The sequence below is a fragment of the Fringilla coelebs genome (assembly GCF_963513975.1).
Source record: "Fringilla coelebs genome assembly, chromosome: 4".
NCBI lineage: Eukaryota > Metazoa > Chordata > Aves > Passeriformes > Fringillidae > Fringilla > Fringilla coelebs.
The window spans coordinates 41,338,426-41,356,363 of record NC_140032.1 but is presented as its reverse complement, the minus strand read 5'-3'; the positions used below and the strand labels follow the sequence as shown (position 1 = coordinate 41,356,363).

The 17,938-nt window shown below is 38.2% G+C and overlaps 1 protein-coding gene across 1 annotated transcript; it reads right to left on the bottom strand.

Annotated features, from left to right (window-relative positions):
- Positions 1 to 3,699: 3,699 nt before the first annotated feature.
- Positions 3,700 to 15,801, bottom strand: GASK1B (golgi associated kinase 1B; the record flags this gene model as incomplete). The annotated part of the gene is made up of 4 exons (XM_084204968.1): positions 3,700 to 4,247; positions 4,536 to 4,762; positions 7,667 to 7,881; positions 14,805 to 15,801. 4 exons carry the CDS (start codon positions 15,799 to 15,801, stop codon positions 4,040 to 4,042), a joined length of 1,647 nt encoding a protein of 548 aa, XP_084061094.1. The 3' UTR covers positions 3,700 to 4,039.
- Positions 15,802 to 17,938: the final 2,137 nt, after the last annotated feature.

The window sequence follows — 17,938 nt, the reverse complement described above, 5'->3', positions numbered from 1 at the left end:
ACTTCTTTATTTTGGATATTCCTATATATTACATGACAATAGCAGCAGAGATTCAAATGAGACATTACCTGTGAAAATACTGTTACTGTTATTAATTAAAGTACAAATAGACTTTAAAAATTCACAAATTCCAAAATAAAATGGAAATTCAATATCTAGTATAAAAAGGTTTTTAAAATCTGAGCTGATATTACTCTGGAAGTTTAGCACAGATACATATACTGCTGTTTTACTCTGCAATTGTCAGTAAAAAACTTTTAAGATTATATAAATGTGTTAGCAAAAGAGTTAATCCTTTGAGGACAAAAGTTGCATCTATTATTTTGCTTAAACTTCAACTTCTGTATACCCAAAATTGGACTTAGGCACACAAATCCAATTCTTCATGTAAACAGTAAATTATATAAACAGCTCACTCTTTATTAGCCAAATTGACCATTGTATAGAAACAAGCCAAAGTATAAATACATGTACAGGTATTTTTGTGTCTGTATACACACATATGCATGAATGTGTTCCCAGGTTTGCTTGTCCCTTAATGTACCCTAAATCTGCATTCATAAGTTTGAAACCATGGAATTAATCTGGATTTTATTTATTTATTTATTTATTTATTTATTTATTTATTTATTTATTTTAATATGGTGTTTTATAGAATACCCACACCAGAAAAGAAGGAAAATGCTCTCACAGTGCTCCACAGTTTTCATGTCCTCAGCTTCTAAAACATTTAAGACTATTAACTTGCTGGCAGGCTCCCAAGGAATTTTAAGGCATCTGTGCCTGTGCTACTCATTTTAAGCTCTGTCTTCCAGTGTTATGAAATCTCAAAACTCTTTTGAGAGCAAACTCTTTTGACTCTCTTAGTAATTCCATTTCATGGGGTTCTGGCTTTCAGGCAGATTCAGGAATGACACAATCTCCTTTTCCCACCCACAGGTTTTGCACTGTTGCTGTTGGTTACACCCTTCCACGTAATGTGCAACACGAATCTCTGTCTGATCCCAAATGCCCAGAAATGGAAGACAGCCCAGCAAAGAGGACTAAAGCACAGTTTCTTGGCTTTCTATAAATCATCATAGGTTGAATAAGGCTTCTTCCAGATTTTTCCTCTCAGCTGATATTCCTTCAGCTACAGTGCAGTTCCTGTCAGTCTAAAGTCATGCTACTTCCAAAGGATGTGAACCAATTTCCCAATAAACGTTACCCCTGTTACTGAAGCAGGTATCTTAAATGTAGTAGCAGAGAATAAACAAACCTAAAGTGCTCCTTTTGTATTTTTTACTATACAATTTATGCAAGTGCACTCAAAAAACACAGAATTCCTCATTTTCATTTAAAAAAATGCTAGACCTTGGGTAGTATGCATTCATAAGAGGTACTGCAATCATATTTTGCATTATTAACAACACTGTATTACGTACCAAGCTCCACAGAAGCAAGATAAAAAGCACTTTCTGGAGTTTGTTACCAACAAGAGAGAACTAGAAGCAATCTGCAATCCTGTCTCACTGTCCAATCTCACAAAGAGTCTCCTGGCTTATCTGAAGACTACAAGAGTGTTTGTACGTGAAATATGGCATGCTAACACAGCATAAGGGAGTATTTCTTTGCCCTTGGAAAGTCTCCAGAAATTTCACTTTTTACAGTTACGTTTTTCACACTTGGTCAGATTTTTAAGTAATGCACAGCATTGGGACTACTCAGTTCTCCTGAATCCAGGACTACTGAAAGGCATTGGTTCAGGTTAGCTTGAGGGCAATTTCATAGGCAATTATATTGCTGCTTTAAGAGCTGGCACTGAATTGCCAGGCAAATAAAAAACCATGTTCCATGCTCAAGGAAACACTAGTCCATGTCCAGAAAAAATGGAGAAGAATGCATCAAGTTATGACCATAAAAAATAAATGATCCTGCCTGGAAAGATAACAGATTTCCTTGTCTTCTTCAGCAATGAGCCAATGCTGGAAAAAAATTGCAACTGGGCAAAGACTCAGCATCAGGATGTGCAGTCTAAAGATAGAAGGCAGAGTTCTCATGGGACTTTGTCACAATCAGCTACATTCACAACTCTGCTGGGCCCTCTCCTTTGCTCAGTGCAGCTGAGAATCGTGCCTTTCTCTCACTCCCAGCAGTGAGGGATTATAAATTTGATTGCTAGAACAGGTATCTAGCAGGAAGAAACCTGCGAGACAGGCTAGAAAATGAGACAAACTGATTGTGATGGCCACCACAGAGTGAAATCCACTGCAACAGGAATTTCATGTGAAATGTATCCAGATTATTATTTCTTTCTCTAGACTCTGCTCACAGTGCAAGCCAAAGTAATATTTCTGTTTCTGTGATGAAATTTATCTGGCTAATAAGTTACAATACTTTAAAGAAAGGGATAAATTGAAAATCCTGTCAAATTCTGCCTTGGTGTTAAAAAGTCCAAGGCACTTAAAACACACCCTTTTGAGGCAATAGTTAAGTTCTAGGAAGTTTTAACAAATTGAACTGTCCTTTGTTGACAAAATAAAATAAAAGATTATTTAGCTGACTAAGGTCTTTAAATTTTACTAAGTCTTTTTAACTCTGCCTATAATGAGATCTATTCCTTCTAGTAATGCAATTATTGTTAATGGGTTTTCTGATACTAAGAAAGAAAACTGATTTTAGCTTCAGTGGAATTGTAGTTATTTAAAACATTAAATTCACCCATCCACATTAATAGTGACATGAGACATTTTAGTTTGTCATTAATAACATTACACAAGCACTTTCAAAATTCTTTCACACTCTATATACTTTTACAACACATAAAGAAAAGAGTAGCTATGAGAGCATCCAACTTCTCATTACCTCATGGCAAAAAGATGATATTTCTCTAGAAAGATGGTAGGAGTTTTTCTAAACAGTCAGGTAGAAGTTGGATGTGATGATAGGCTGTGTCAATTGGTATTTACTTTCTGGAGCATTTCAAGGGTAAAAATCTCAAGCACTTATCCAACCTTCCCTAACAACCACGCTTGTGGGAACACTTGGGGCAAGTTCTCAGTTACAATCATCATTCCACAGTGGTCAATCTTAATGGAAACCCAAGTTTGAATTGCTGGCTAGAGCTGAGCATACAGAATAAACATTTCCTCTGCTGGGTTTAACACCAGTCTTGTTAGGAGGTCTGCTTTTTTGATAATATCCTCAAAAAATACTGTAAAGAATTTTGCAAAAACAAAACATGTACTTATTTAGCAGCATATTCACACAAAGAAAAAGCTTTTTTTTTTCTTAAATACACAGTTACTCAATAGACAGAAAATAGATCAGATCACCCACCGCCCATAAGAACACCTGCATTGAAAATAATACATTGCAATGAGTGGCTCATGATGAATTGTACTCCATACTGGACAAGTAAAAACTGAATTTGTCAAAATAATTATTATTGCTAAAGCCATATTCACCCTGTTTTTAAGATTCCCTCATGTCCAGTGCAAACACTCCTGCATCTGAAAGAGTTGAATTTAGTTCTCATATTTCAAAAGATCAAAATAAAACAAAGTAAAAGAAGCCCTAGGAAATGTTGGCATTTTAGAATACCTAATAAAAGAAAAAATTCCTGTACTATATATGTTTCAGCTAGTGTCATCAATGTATCAAGTGCTTACACATCTCTTTTCCCATATAAACTTGCAATAAAATCTACTGACTTCAATGAGGGAAGTAAGAGCAATCCAGCCTAATGTACTGAAAATCCTGCTGCTAATTTACAAACACTTCAATAGAGTGTTCATGGTACCTACATATTACTGCACATTATTATTTGGCTATTTTGCATTTCACTGGTGACATAGAAGAGACTACACTGTGTTGAGCTGCAGCTGACACTTAAATGTTGCTTTCAAACCATGTAAGATTTCTCATTTAAAAGTCAACTTGAAAGTTTGGGAAAAAAATGCTATGAATTAAATCAATTTTACCATCAGTTTCTGCCCCATAAAACAGAAATTTAAAAAAAAAATTTAAAGACTTTCTTTCAGATGGAAACAAGACTGTTTCATTCATTCATGGGCAATACTTTGGCTCCATGTGCATTTATATAGGTAAGAAGAATTTTGGACCTCCTTTCTATTACATCAATAAGCTTTTCAATTCCTTTTCTGCCTCCTTGGCTCTCCCAGTATATTTTGTCAAGGAACAAAGACTGGAGCAACTTCTCACGTAGACGCTGGCTCCTCAGCACTGAAACTGCCGATGCAGGGAATCTGGAAAAGCACAAAGAAATTCATCAGTTTTTCCCATTACTCTGAATTGCAGTATTTATGTTGTGGTTTAGCAATCAATTCTAAGAATATAGGCTGCAACTCAGCAAAGGAAGTCCATGCATGCCTAATCATATGTATGTTAATTGTGTCTTTTACAGCTGTGGGATTACTCATACATTTTTAGATACATCCTGTCAATGGGCCAATGACAACTATTCCAGTAGTTTAGTGTCTCAAACTGGGAAGAAATTAATAATCCTTTTACAAAATTGATTATTTAAAACTTACTCATTGATTCCTTGCAATATTTTGAAGTCAAGATTGTCCTCATTTCTGTCAAAGAAACCCTTATTGTCTATAAAGGCCAAGTGCCTTTGATCATGCCTTCTCTGAACGATGTGTGTCAGCTCAACAGCATCCTGATCATTGCATTTCAGCTTCAGTCCTTGCTGCATGCAGGAATCCTCCTTGAGAGGTTTGAATCCACAACAATTTCTGTCTAGTCGATTATAGATCTAAAACAAAGTAGAGCAGAGTGCCAAGTGAAAACAATACCAAAGTAATTGGGGCAAAGTGTCACTGTAAGACATTGCCCTCTTACCCAGCTGACAGGAAAGCAAGCTCAGGACAAGTGTAATTAAAAACAGTGAAACGGCATTGAAGACCTGCTCCTCACACCTCAGGTACTGCTAAAAGCAGTTTCTCAGACTGTATATTTTATCCATTTTATAGCCATGATCTATTATGTCAGTAGAAATTCTTTGAAAATAATGGAACAATACCACTGTGTAACAGTGAATACAATTCAATTTTCTTTGTCAGAAGCTTGCTTCTTTTTTTACATTTTCTCTGCTGGAGAACAATAGAAATTGCACAGTCTGACACACATAGAGGATCTTCATTTTGTGGGATCTATTAGGCTAACAGTACTCAAAATAACTGGAAAGACCAGTGAGGGGCACAAAAAAACATCAAAAGCTATAAAATTGTTCTTACACTGTAAGAACAGTGTATTTATAACCACAGAGCAGCCTCCCTGTGGTATATACTTTTATGACATGATGGTCTACACTATTTTTTCCCATGCAAAACCTCGATTATTCATCACACAGCACTTAGCTGGAAAGAATACATAAATCTGGACTAATTTTGGTGGTGTAAATGTTAGGCATGTCTTTTGACTTGGTCGTTTCTGTTCCCTTTCATAAACAATGACAAGAAGAAGGCACATCCAGAGCAATGGATGCCATTTTAGGATAACCATCTAATATAGGAAGGATAAATCACTCCTTGAAAGTGCTGCTACCCCTTGAGAGTAGATGAGAGTAAATATTCAACATTGCTACAGCCCTGATCACACAAATTGGCCTGGATTGCCCTTAAAAGTCTCACCTTGGACTTTGCCCCTGGGCACAGGAGCCCCCTTTAAGCTCAGGCAGCTCAGCCCTCCTCTGAGTCCTTTAGAGGAGGGGGTGTGGGGGGGTGTTTTGTGCTGCATGTTCCCGGGTTGTTGGTTGAGGTTCCTGCCTGTCAGTCTTGCAGCTGTCTTGCCTAAGCCTGATGCTCACAGGGCTACAAATGGGGCCTGTGGCTTTCACCGTCCTTCCTGGTGGCCTGCCTCTCCTGCTGCTGACCCTGCCTGTCCTAGAGCAGCCTTTGGCTCCAGCTCATCTTCCCAGACAGCAGACCTGCTCCTGCTAACAGATGTTTAGAGACCGGAGGTCTGGTCTAATGCATATAAGACCTGATGAGTAGCTCATCAAAGGTCAATCATTTTTCTGTCCTTTAACCATAAAAGAATTACTGTTCACATAAGCCTTCTAAAATTATAATTTTATTTTTGTAACTTCCCAGCAAAATTTGGACCCAACCTTATGCTGAATTCTGTTGCATGTTGAAATAAAAAGGTCAACTCTTTAATCAAATTAAAGTCTGAGAATTTGGATTGTTTTGATTTTGTTTGGGTTTTTAATATGTAGTTCTATTTCTAGTTGAATTGTTGACAGTGTTTGTTTCCAAACACCAAAATCCTGAGGAAAGGAACAGACTTCTCTTCCTCTTTCTCCTTTCATGAGCAGCATTCATTATCTGAAGGCTGTCGAGCCCCTCTTGCTTCCAGTGTTCTCTCTCCTGGGATCTCTTACTCAATTCATCCAAAGGTAAAAAGTAAAGCAGGGTCCTTCCAGAAAGACTCCTTTGATGTATAGACCCCATTCCTTTGCATTTCTCTGCATGCATTAAATAGACAAAGAAATCTTGTTTTTACAGACAGCTTCTTCACAATATCTTGCACATTTCAGTGCTAAGACATAATGATGGAACACTCTGGAATTGATGCAGAGTTCGGCAGAATTTTCTGTCATACATTTATGCACCTAAGAGGTCCAAACCCCCAAAATTAAAGAATTCATTTTGCTTGAGTTCTTGCAGGAGGCAAGTAAACGTCAACTATATGCATTTTATATCCTGCTCCTATGTTTTACAGCATTTGGAACCAGAGATTAGGAAGATCGATTAGAAGTGCCAAACCTATTCTTCTGAAGGAATTATGCTTAACAGAGAATACTTTTCACCATTATTTTTTATTTCTGAATGACTCATGAAGCAAAGCTATTATATTTTTAATATTGAACCATTTCTTGGCGCTTTTTTTTGTTTTCAAATTTTCATATTCTGCTGCTGATAAACTTGGAGAGCACGTAGATAAAACTGTATTCTTTAGGAACTATGAGAGTCACTTTCACTCACTTTCTGGAATGCATGTTCTTGTCTGGTAGGCAACCAGAGATATAAATCCCTCTGATACCAGCTATTAGTACAAGAGTAATTTGTCTCCTGTCATGTGAAGTGCAATCCTGTTGTATCTTATTTTAACCAACCCCTCTTTCTGAATAATAGAACAGCAGATTTATCATTCATCAGTCACTGCTCTACTCCTTCTTTACTAAGTCACTGTCTAGAGGTTTTTTAAAAAAAAAGGAAAAATTATCCACTACAACTGTTACCTTGCTCCAGATTGCAGCTCACCAAAACCACTTCAGTCACCTCTTGGGGCTGGGGAGGTGCAGGAAGGACCACAGAGTAAACAGAGATTTACAGTTGTGAACACAGTCAAGCTCTCTGTTTGGAGAAACAAGGAGTGAAGGAGAAACAGTATGCCTGACTCAATATGAAATAAATCAAGGCAAAAGCCTTTGCTTCCTCTTTAAAAAGAAATGAGTCAGTTAGGTTTCCTGCCTAATTATAAGCTGCATTTTGGATATTTCAATCGTAAGAAATTATCAGAAATAATTTCAAACTATGCAAATACCTCTCTTTCCCATTTAAAAAAGAAGCACACTAAAATTACTATTTCTCAAAATCCTATGTTTGATCACATGACTTATGAGGCAAATAGTTGTGTTCATGAAACATTTTACCTGCAACAGAAAATCAAAGAGTGCCATCTTGGACCATTCATGATGATGAATTTCAGTACAGCCCCACTCAGCTTTGGGAACTTTACCATTCTGCCAGCATTTCTTCTTCAATAGCTGCTGATATTGTCCCCATGTTAACCTCACTGAAGAATGGGTACTATTATCTGTTGGACTCAGTGAGGAATCCCAGAGAATAACAGGACAGGCCTGACCACCTGAAAAAAGGGAAAAAATACCATTAGTATAGTGCAATACTATCAGTTTTATTTGATTCTACTTTAGACATTGCCTAAGCATTAGAAAACGTACCATTTCACAGATCTGGAAGGAGAACCAGCCAGGGACTAATATCTTGACATTCTTTGGTTAATGCGGTCTTATCCTACATCCACAAGCAGCCACCACAGGACAGGAAACATAGGCATAAATGCCTTCAATGTATGGAAGACTTTCTTTGTTTGAAGCAAGAGATTAATGTACAAAATCATATACTAAACCAAACTATTAAAAAGCTTCTAGTTTCTAGGTAGGTTAAAAGCCTACAATGCCACTGTGAATCAACAATGTAATTTCCTTCTGATTCCAGTGAATTGCTGATTTTCAAGAGCTGGAAACTTATGTCAAAGGGGTTTTTTTTTGCATAACGGACATAGAGACACCACAAATCCTATACTCAAAGTGGATTTATTTTGTTATTTTTAGTATTTTAAACCTATAATGCATTACTCCACAGCTCTGAAAGGATATATGAGAGTACTAGAGAATGAGCATAGCATGAATGAACAACTTGACAAGTTTGGGGCTTTTTACCTAGATATGAGATCTGTTTTGTATAGCAGATATTTTAGCCAAATTTAGTTCTTCTGTGTAAAGAATATTCTCCTTTTCCCTGAAACAAACACAGAGGACTTCTCTTTGGTGAATTCTAGTGTTCAGCTTCACCGTGAGAATAAATCTCATCAAAGAATTTAAAATAAGCTTCTCCAGTATGAAAACTGATAAATATATTTCACACAGCATCAAGGAACAGACAGATCTATCTTATTACAAAATTCTCCTTTTATTCCTGATGCAATGCTACTGCTGCTTAAACTGCTAAGGACCCAGGACTGACCATGGCCTGTACACATTAAAACAAAGAAATCCTTTATATTTTAGGGTGTGTAGACAGAAGATCAAAATATGCCTTAGTAGAGAGAGGAAGGACCATTTAACTGCAAAGCTTAAGTGCTGTTTACTAAAAAGTGTTGTAACACATATAAAGTTTTAAAAATTATTCATATTCATCTTGAAGTTCATTGAACTTAGTCTGCACTATTGCACAATTTATTGCATAGTTAAGTGCAGCCTAAATTGTCTCTTTGTCTTCCACATGCCCAGGGAAACAGAGACAGATCTGCAAAAAAGCTTTTAGAAACACATGAAGGCAAGAGGTCCAGGCCACCTTCTTCAGAAGCAAACCAGACAGAAAATAGCCCATGGAAAACAGGTGTCAGTGCCAACAGCAGGGTAAAAGCTGCCAATGTCAATGCTCCATTTGTAAGCAGCCAGGACTGTGAAAAACAATCTCCATAGAGCTGAATCAAAAAAGCAACTTGTTCAAAGGATGCTGACTGTTGCAAAACAACAGATAAGAAATGATCTTTGCCTGTACCTAGCACTGAAACATGTGCAAAGTTCCATCTCCCATTCACCAAACAAGCATGACAGACGGGCCCTGCATGCAATCCAGCCCAAGGGAAAAGCCAGCTCCTTTCCAAACCAGAATATCCCTGATCTTCTCTCTGCCATGGCCTGCACATACAAAGTAGTCCTTCCAAAGCCAAGTCAACCCAACTATCACCTCTTTAACTTCCCTCACAGGTGCCCAGTGTTTCCTTAGAAACTTAGAAGGTGTCTTTCCATAAGGAACATCAATAATTCTTTATTTATGATCAGTATTACCTTTATTAGCACCATGTTCCACACTCTCCTCCACTGAAAAAATGAGCTGAGCACTCCTGAAAATCAGGCTTCTCCTCTACTGAGGTGTCTGAATAAGTATTTAGGTAACTTATTTGGGAAATCCTACCCATTCCTCCAACTCTCTCACTCTTGCTCTATCTCCTGCACTGTAGATGACTTTACCCAAGTTAGATCAACTATGAGTTAGGTTTCTTTTCCAAGAAAGTTTGGAGAATGTCTATCTAAGCACTGGGAAATTGGGAATTGTCACCAAAAAAAAAAAAGGACAGCTTTCATAAGGACCAAATCTGATCTATTATTTTTATATCTCCAGTAACAACTTACGTAACTGTTCATTAATTCTTCCACAAATCAAATACATAAACAGTTTTCTAAGAAAATAAACATCTCCTGTCTACCCAAAAAGGACATGATAAACAATAGTAATATAAATACTTGAAAACTATGAATAATATCATGCCAGTTTCCATTAGGATACAAAAACATTTTTAAAAGACTAAGGTTAAATACAGGAAATGTTTGCATTTCAAAGGAAATGGGAGCAGAAAAGATGATCCAAAAAAAAAAAAATCTTTCAACTCTGTAATATAAATTGGATTACAGGAATATGAAACAGCAGCTTCAGTAAAGAGCTGTGATTCAAATTTTTGACACTTGCAGGAAAAACATGAAGATGCTGAATTAAAGCAGATAAGGGGTTTCATTCACAACTGCATGAATTGGCATGACCCCAATCAAATCAGTGGAGCTTTTCTGATACAAACCTCATTAGGATTAGGCTGAAGTTACCTCAGCAGTGGAGACCTAAGGCCACAACCAGGAAGGTGAAGCACATTTCAGAAAAAGTCCAATGTATTCTGTACATGCTTTTTTCCTTGTCAGCTTTACATAGGGGTACTGCTTTTCTGTTGCTGCAGCTGCACTGCACTGATCTCACCCAGAGCTGATTGGGTTCATTTTATTTTTATCTGTCATTTTAGACCTATATACCTACTAAACTGTCCAAAGGCAATCTTCAAAATTGTATGGAAAAGGTTTTTCAAAACTCATGCTGAAGCCATCTTCCTAGTAATTCATATACATTTTTAAGCATTTCTAAACATTTTGAACATTTCTAAAAATGTCTTAGCTAAGTTGAATAAGCTAACACAGATGAAACCTCAGACTGCTGAGACTAGACCACCTCAAGGTACTCTAACTGCTTCATGTGCCGCTCGCTGACGTATCACTGCATGGCTTCTTCAACACAGGCATCATCTTAGATTTCCACACCCCACAACACTTCGAAAATAAACTGCATGCTTCTGAACTTCATGTGGTTAGGAACCACATTTTGCTCTTGCAAACATTTCTCTCCTCTTGTGCTCTGACTTATAGCTACAGCACTTTTTCTAACTTCCTCGAAAGAAAATATTTTCAAACATGCCCAGAAGATCAACACTAAAACCAGAAAATATTTCATGAGGTAGTTAAAGCCCATTCTCAAACTCACCATTGTTCACTGAAAGGCAGTACATCTCAACACTGCCACATCTGCAAGAAGAGTGCAGTTGTCCATGTATTAGCAAGAAAGGATAATTTAGTGTGGAAAATGAGAGGGACCGGCATACAGAGAATAATTTTGAGAATTTAAGTATTTAGGGAAAATATAAGGAACAGAAGCAGAAAGCAGAGAGAAGTTAGGCCATTTATTTTTCTTTCTTCCCTATGCACCTCATTGCAATGTTCTGCCCTCTGCTCACATGGATGTCATTATTAAGGAATGCATGAAATGCGCATTAGTTGCTCTCTAGACTATGGACTGGATTATTGCTTGTACATTACCTTCTCTACCCAACAGAAAATGGAAATATGCCTCTCATAACCCTTTGAGAGGTACAGCACTATGTGAAAGTATTTTAGAGCACTCTGAATGCATAAAGCAGTGTTAGGTTTTTATTCTTTGCCCTGACATTGGTGGTACATATTGCATAATTTTTGATGGGATGGCAAGAGCAGGCTGATAGCACAGGGTATAACACAGAAAAAAACTGGCACACCTTTTTTAGTCATGCAGAGGCCAGTAAAGCAAAACAAGTGCAACCACTGGAGCTATCATGTCATTCATCTATTTGCACTAAACCAACCATGAAAGGTGTTACTCAAAGGAAGAGTTTCTTGCAAGTTTGGGGGGGAAAACAGGAGGCTCTGGTCAAATAGCAGATTGAGTACACCAGTGCTTATTATTCTCTTAAGTCAGACTTGGGATATCAGAAAACCAGAAGGGAAGAGAAGCAGTCATCAGCACACATAGTTCAGTCCCTCAGCAAGAGGTGCAACAAAACTGCACAGCAACAGCTATTGTACCAAATCTGAACAAAGCCTCACTGCTACTATCCAAGGAGCCAGAGCACTATCCTTTCACCTGTCAGCTGAGACAGAGAAGCCAGCCTGCCCTAGCCCACAAACTCCAGCTCTAGCTCAAGCCTAAAAAACACTGCCACTGTCCCAGCCAGCACATGCAGTTGCTGAGCTGGAGGCCACACATGCAGGCATTTAACTTAGCTCCTGTGCAAAGATCATTAAGGTAGGTAGGGCTGCAACACCAAGCAAGGTCACTTATGCCCCATATTCCTCAGGTTAAGGTTATGAAATAATTAAGTACCTTAGCGCTGTAGTATTAATGTGACCATCCCAAAACTCAAGACACATAAGAGTCAGCCTTCATTTATTCCACAATAGACTCAATTTTATGATTATTTCTTGGTGTTTTACAGGATTGTCCTTCCTTTTTTATAGGAGATATTTTTCACATATTGTAGGTAGCAATGGAAGCAATGAATGACTGCTTGTGTATGCACAAAATAATGCTCTTTTAGACTTTTATGCCCAGCTCAAAAGGGCTTTTCCTACCTATACTACTGAGGCTTTTCATATTCAGTCAATTCATTGTAAAAGTATGAGAGAAAGAGTTACCATACGTGATTTTTCCATGCAGGATGGATGATGGAAAAATTAGACAAGCCACAAAAAAATTTGGTTAACGCTTAAAAATGTTTACAGTTAACAAGGGAAGGTGAGGGCAGCAGACAGGGAACTTGAATACAGTATTTTGCTAGACTTTAAAAAAAGTCAGTGTCAGATCTGTGGGAATAAGGGAAATAGAAACTGTACAGGGATTTACTAAGCAGTTCTTTGAAACTGCTTTTGACAAAATGAATGACAGTTTTGAAAAGCCCATTTTTTAAGATTTTAATGCTACATCAAACATGTCTTGTTGGATCACATCACAACTGAGGCAAGCTAAAGGGATGTGTCGGGGAGAGAGATATGTCAGCCCAGAAATAGTGTACATTCAAACACACATGCAGTCTCTAATCCTGCATTGCTTGCTTTCCCATGTGAATAACTGATTCACAAAAGCCACTCTGTAAAAAACTTTACAGAGCTCACCTATCTTAACATATATACATCATTTCAATGAGCTAATTCCTCATATTATTTTTAAGAATTATATTTTTGCTCATTTTCCTACCACAAATATTTTCACATTATGCCAGACACAAGCACATAAATAGTAAAGAGCTCAAGTAGTTACAAGGCATCTGAGTACCAACACATTTCCAGGCTAAAGAAATCATGAGAGACAAGGTGCAGTCACTGTTCCAAATGCTCTGTTCAGCCTTTAGCTGGAAAAAATGAAGTGAGACCAAAATAGAGTTATTTCTCTTCTCATCACCTAGCAACACTCCTCTTGCAATAGGAACTTAGCCAGTTATGAGGAAAAGAAAATTGGAGGGCAGAATGACACACTCTGTCCCAGACAGTCCAAAACATACTGTAAGGTGACAGACACTGAGCAGCACAATGTACAATTAGCCTAATAGCAATTTTCTGAGGTTTGCAGACTGTCATCTCTGCAGCCACACTGTGCAGAGTTCCCCCATCCGAACTGCTTAATGCCTTATGACAGCTCTATAGCAATAGATCTTGTTCCTAAAAATAAAATAGGCATAATGTATCTTCCATGCTCTGCAAGTATGAATAATATTCAGAAGCCTCCAAAATGTTGTTCCTAGAGATTCATTCCCATTGTTGTACAGGCTGCCAAAGGGAAGGTTTACAAAGCAGGAAGACACTGGAAATCACGAGGTTGTCTTCCTGCTGTCAGACTTTAGAAAATCTTCCTAGCATTACTTTTCTCTTTAAGAAATGCAGATTGATATAAAACTATTTGGTATAAGCTGATTTCAAAGCAAGAAATGAACAGCAAAAACATAGCTAGCTACTTTTGCAGTGATTCACTAAAAATGCAACATAGTCGTTTTGGATTTGTGACTACAAAAACAGGACTTATACTGAAGACATATTTAAGAAGGTAGCAATTTTAAAGTAGACTTCTAGCTTACGTTACATGTCTGAATTCTACTTTAATTTCACTAAAGGTTAAAAATCAACTTTTTAATTGGAAACTCTATACTAATCATGTAACAGGAATATTGAGATATTTACTATGTGTGTTTCTTTGGATAATTTACAGATGTGTGTACTAAACCTCAAAATGTACAGCAGAATTCACTGAAATCTAGTTTGGGTTTTAACTTTAACAGAAGAAAGGGAAGCACTTTTTAAAAATTTTCAGTTCCCAAGGGGATTAGTGCCATGAAAGATTCAAACTTCTGCAGGCAGGTTCCCTACCTCTCTGAGTAGATTATGTGACCCCATTCCTACTACCTGAGAGATGGATTTTTGTGACAAGTCCCAATAGTATTTTATTAAAGTCGATTCTAAAATATGAGAAGTTTGTTTTAAAAAATAAGAAATACTCATTGAATCACAGAGATTCTGGAATCTCTTACCAGTTTCACTTCAGGCAGTCTGTACAATGTCATGCAATCTACTGATTGCTCCTTCTCTTTTTTCTTGTTCCAGACTCGTGTTAGGAAACTCTTACTGCCCTCAGCAACTCTATGATATTTGAAGCAAACTTTGGGGTATTCATCCTCTGGACAGAATAACTGCACTGCACAAGTTACACACAGACACTGGCTTTATTTCCCTGCAACAAGAGGGTTAGTTCTCGGGCTCACAGGAGTTAAAGGGGGTGGCTGCTGCTGCCCCATGGCTAAGACCAAGCGGGAAGGAAACCTCAGCACCCCACCTGCAAATGCTGAAAACCACACAAATGTGTTACCTTGGAAGAACTCTGATCTCCGGCTCACAGAAGGTAAGCTCCTGTTTAGCCCCAAGATCCTGTCCAAATGAAAGGCAAACACCTCACTCATGTCAAGAGGTCTTTTGACAATTCCACAGTGTCCCTGATTACAAGCAGTTCCTGTAGTGCTGGGACCTCTTGCAAATACTGCCAGGACTGCTTTTTGTGAAGGAACTTCTTGAATGCTCTCTATGGGAGAGTCTGCCAGCATGCGCATGTTTAGGATGTCATCTTTGCTCATCCATGAGGGAGGGCTCTCGCTGTAAATCCTGATATTGCTTTCCTCAGGCTGGAGCTGTGCCTTTACAGCTCCAGAAATCCTCCCAGGTCTCTGGTGACCTCTCTCCCTGATAGCCATTCCTTTATGCCCGTGTTCATCCAGTTGGTACTTTCTTGCCTCCAGAGCGACCGCTGCTCCCTTGGTGCCTGCAGCACGTGTGGCCTGCCCTGGCTGTTGGGCAAAGGCCTCTTCCCAGCCCATAAAAGTGGCTTTTGGAAAGCGCTGCCCATAGGACAAAGGAATTGCATTTTTCTTTCTGCGCTTTGGCTTCACTGTGCCTCTGATGTTGGCAGGCTTGCTGCGCTTGGACCGCAGGGTGATATAAACTACATTGGGTGGCAGCAAGGTCCCATTGCTACCAAGCTGGGGTTCCTGGAAATTGGGTGGTGACAGGGTGCCATCCAGTGGGATGCCCAGAAAAGGAGTTTGAGCTGCATCTTGGAGACTCCTGGAACTGATCTTTCGATGTCCTCCTTTGTGCTGCGGTAAAACATGACCAACCTGGCTGACAAGGAATCCCAGGTAGATCACACAGGCAGTGCCCACTAGCAGATTCCTCCTTGTCCTCGGGCGCCTGCAAGTCCAGAGCCTCAGCAGCCGTGAGGGCCACAGGCAGCAAATAAACAAGTTTTTGATTTTACTTGGCTGATCAAAAGGGGTCATTTCTCTAGTGAATCCACATGATGAAAACAGCATAATGTTTTCTGTACATTCCAGCCAGGATGATGATGCATTGTTTCTCTTCCCCAATTTCTATTTCTCCTTTTCCAAGTAGCTTCCAGCATGGGTGATGGACAGAGGCTACTGATATGCCTGGGAAAGTGGTCAGCACTAAGGATGCTGACACTCCACCTCCTCAAACTGTTAAATTCTTATCAGCCACCACAGAGGAAGTGATTGGCTTCAGAGAATGAATGGAGCCAGCTGCGTAAGCAAAGTTTACTGACTTGTAGTCTAAAAGATCTATGTATCTTCTCTGCAAACTGCAAAAAGAAAATAGTAGCATTTCCTTTCATTACTCACACATAGCATCTGTGGCTCTATATTTTTCAGAGAACAGAAGTTCAGAAGTTCTAGATGAGAATATGCATGTAAGAATTCGTCAGGATAAATCTTTTACTTTCTCATTACAGTACAAATCAAACACCAAAACCATTAAATACAGGCTCAATTTTCAATCTCAGCCCAATGTATTGCAGCATTAGAAGAAATGCTTGTCAAATCCAGATCATTATCGTTTTCTTACAAGACAAAGTCTTCACTAAGCCTCATGTTATGGAAATGCTGTAAATGATCCAAATATGAACCAGTGACTAGTAGTTAAATATGCACATATTCACTAATATAAAAATATATTAGCAGTGCCAAATTTCCCTAGCTGACTATGGATATAGTTCCCATAATTCATAAACACACATTAAAATTGAAAGATGGTTAATTCTCTTCACTCTTGTGAAGCCAGAAAAAGAATCTAGCTAAAGTTTTTAAAATAAAATGACAGTGGCTTATAGATCCTTTCCAAGAAACAGAGAATAAGTGCACATTGCATACAGATTGCTATAAAAATAAAATCTCTTACCTATTCAGCTTGACCCATCCTTTGTTCTGGTAAACTCCTTAGGTTAATAAAAGTAACTGAGTAAAAGCTGGCATCTAGAACATATTTCACTTTTAAGTATAGTTCACATTTAGGTATTTCATTGCAAGCTAAGAACTGTTGAGAACCTAACTTTACTGAGAAGTGGTTGCATATGAACTGCTATAAACTTACATGAACCACACGTTATAAAAAAAAAAAAAAAAACAAACCAAACAACCCCACACACAAAACCACAGCAACTTCTATTTTAAATTCTGTAATGAAAAGTCCTGTGAAGTATGTGCCTTTCAAAAGTGCATTCCATCTATTTCCAACTCCTGAGAGCCCTCTAGTGTGCTGCATGCAAATGTGCTAAAGAAACTCCCTTTACTGCATTTAGTTTTTTGGGGGGGTTTATTGAGGTTGAAATACCACCCACTCCCTGGATTTTAGAACTTTTGAGAATTATATATTGTTGTGAAGAGAAGTGAAAAAACAGATAGCCACTTTTAAAATGCTATTATCTGCTACTAAACAGCTCAGGAGTGTCTCCTGTTTGCGCTTCTGGAGCAAGGCATAGCAGAGTCCCTGTACAGCTGGAAAAGCTGGGGCAGACAGATGTTAAGGGCAAACCTCTGACATATGACTCCTTTCCTAGTCTAAGTATAAAATAATAAAATGTATATGTTCACTGTAATTCAAAGTTCACTCTAATTCAAAGAATGGAGATATTCTCTTCTTCATAGCTACTACTAAAGGAGGTTAAGAAGTTCATTTATGTTTCATATTGGTCCAATATGAATTTATAAAGTTTTGTGAGTGTATTTTTTTTCCACATACCACCACCCTACCTTACTTTTTGTCTAAATATGTACTGTCAAGTTAAAACTGCAGTACCCATGCCCATTAACAGTAAAAGAGCATCCCTGTTACCTATTTTTTCCACATCTGAGTTTTTGGAGGAAGTGGGATTGTAAGAAATCTCTTCATCCACTTCAGTTCTTCTCTCTTTCTTGTTTTAGTTTATATTTTACTGATGGGACATATCCCAAATAAAGAGAATTTATTCCAAAAGCTCCAGACAAGTTGCTTGAGTTGGAAATGCATCACACTGCAACAGTTGTTTTCTAATACCCAGTTCCTGTCTATGAGAACCAAGCAGCACCAAAGCACTGTACATTCCAGTCACTAACAGCACTCCTCTGCTGTAACAATTCTCTGAAATTCTCTGTAATCTAAGTAAACTTTCTACTG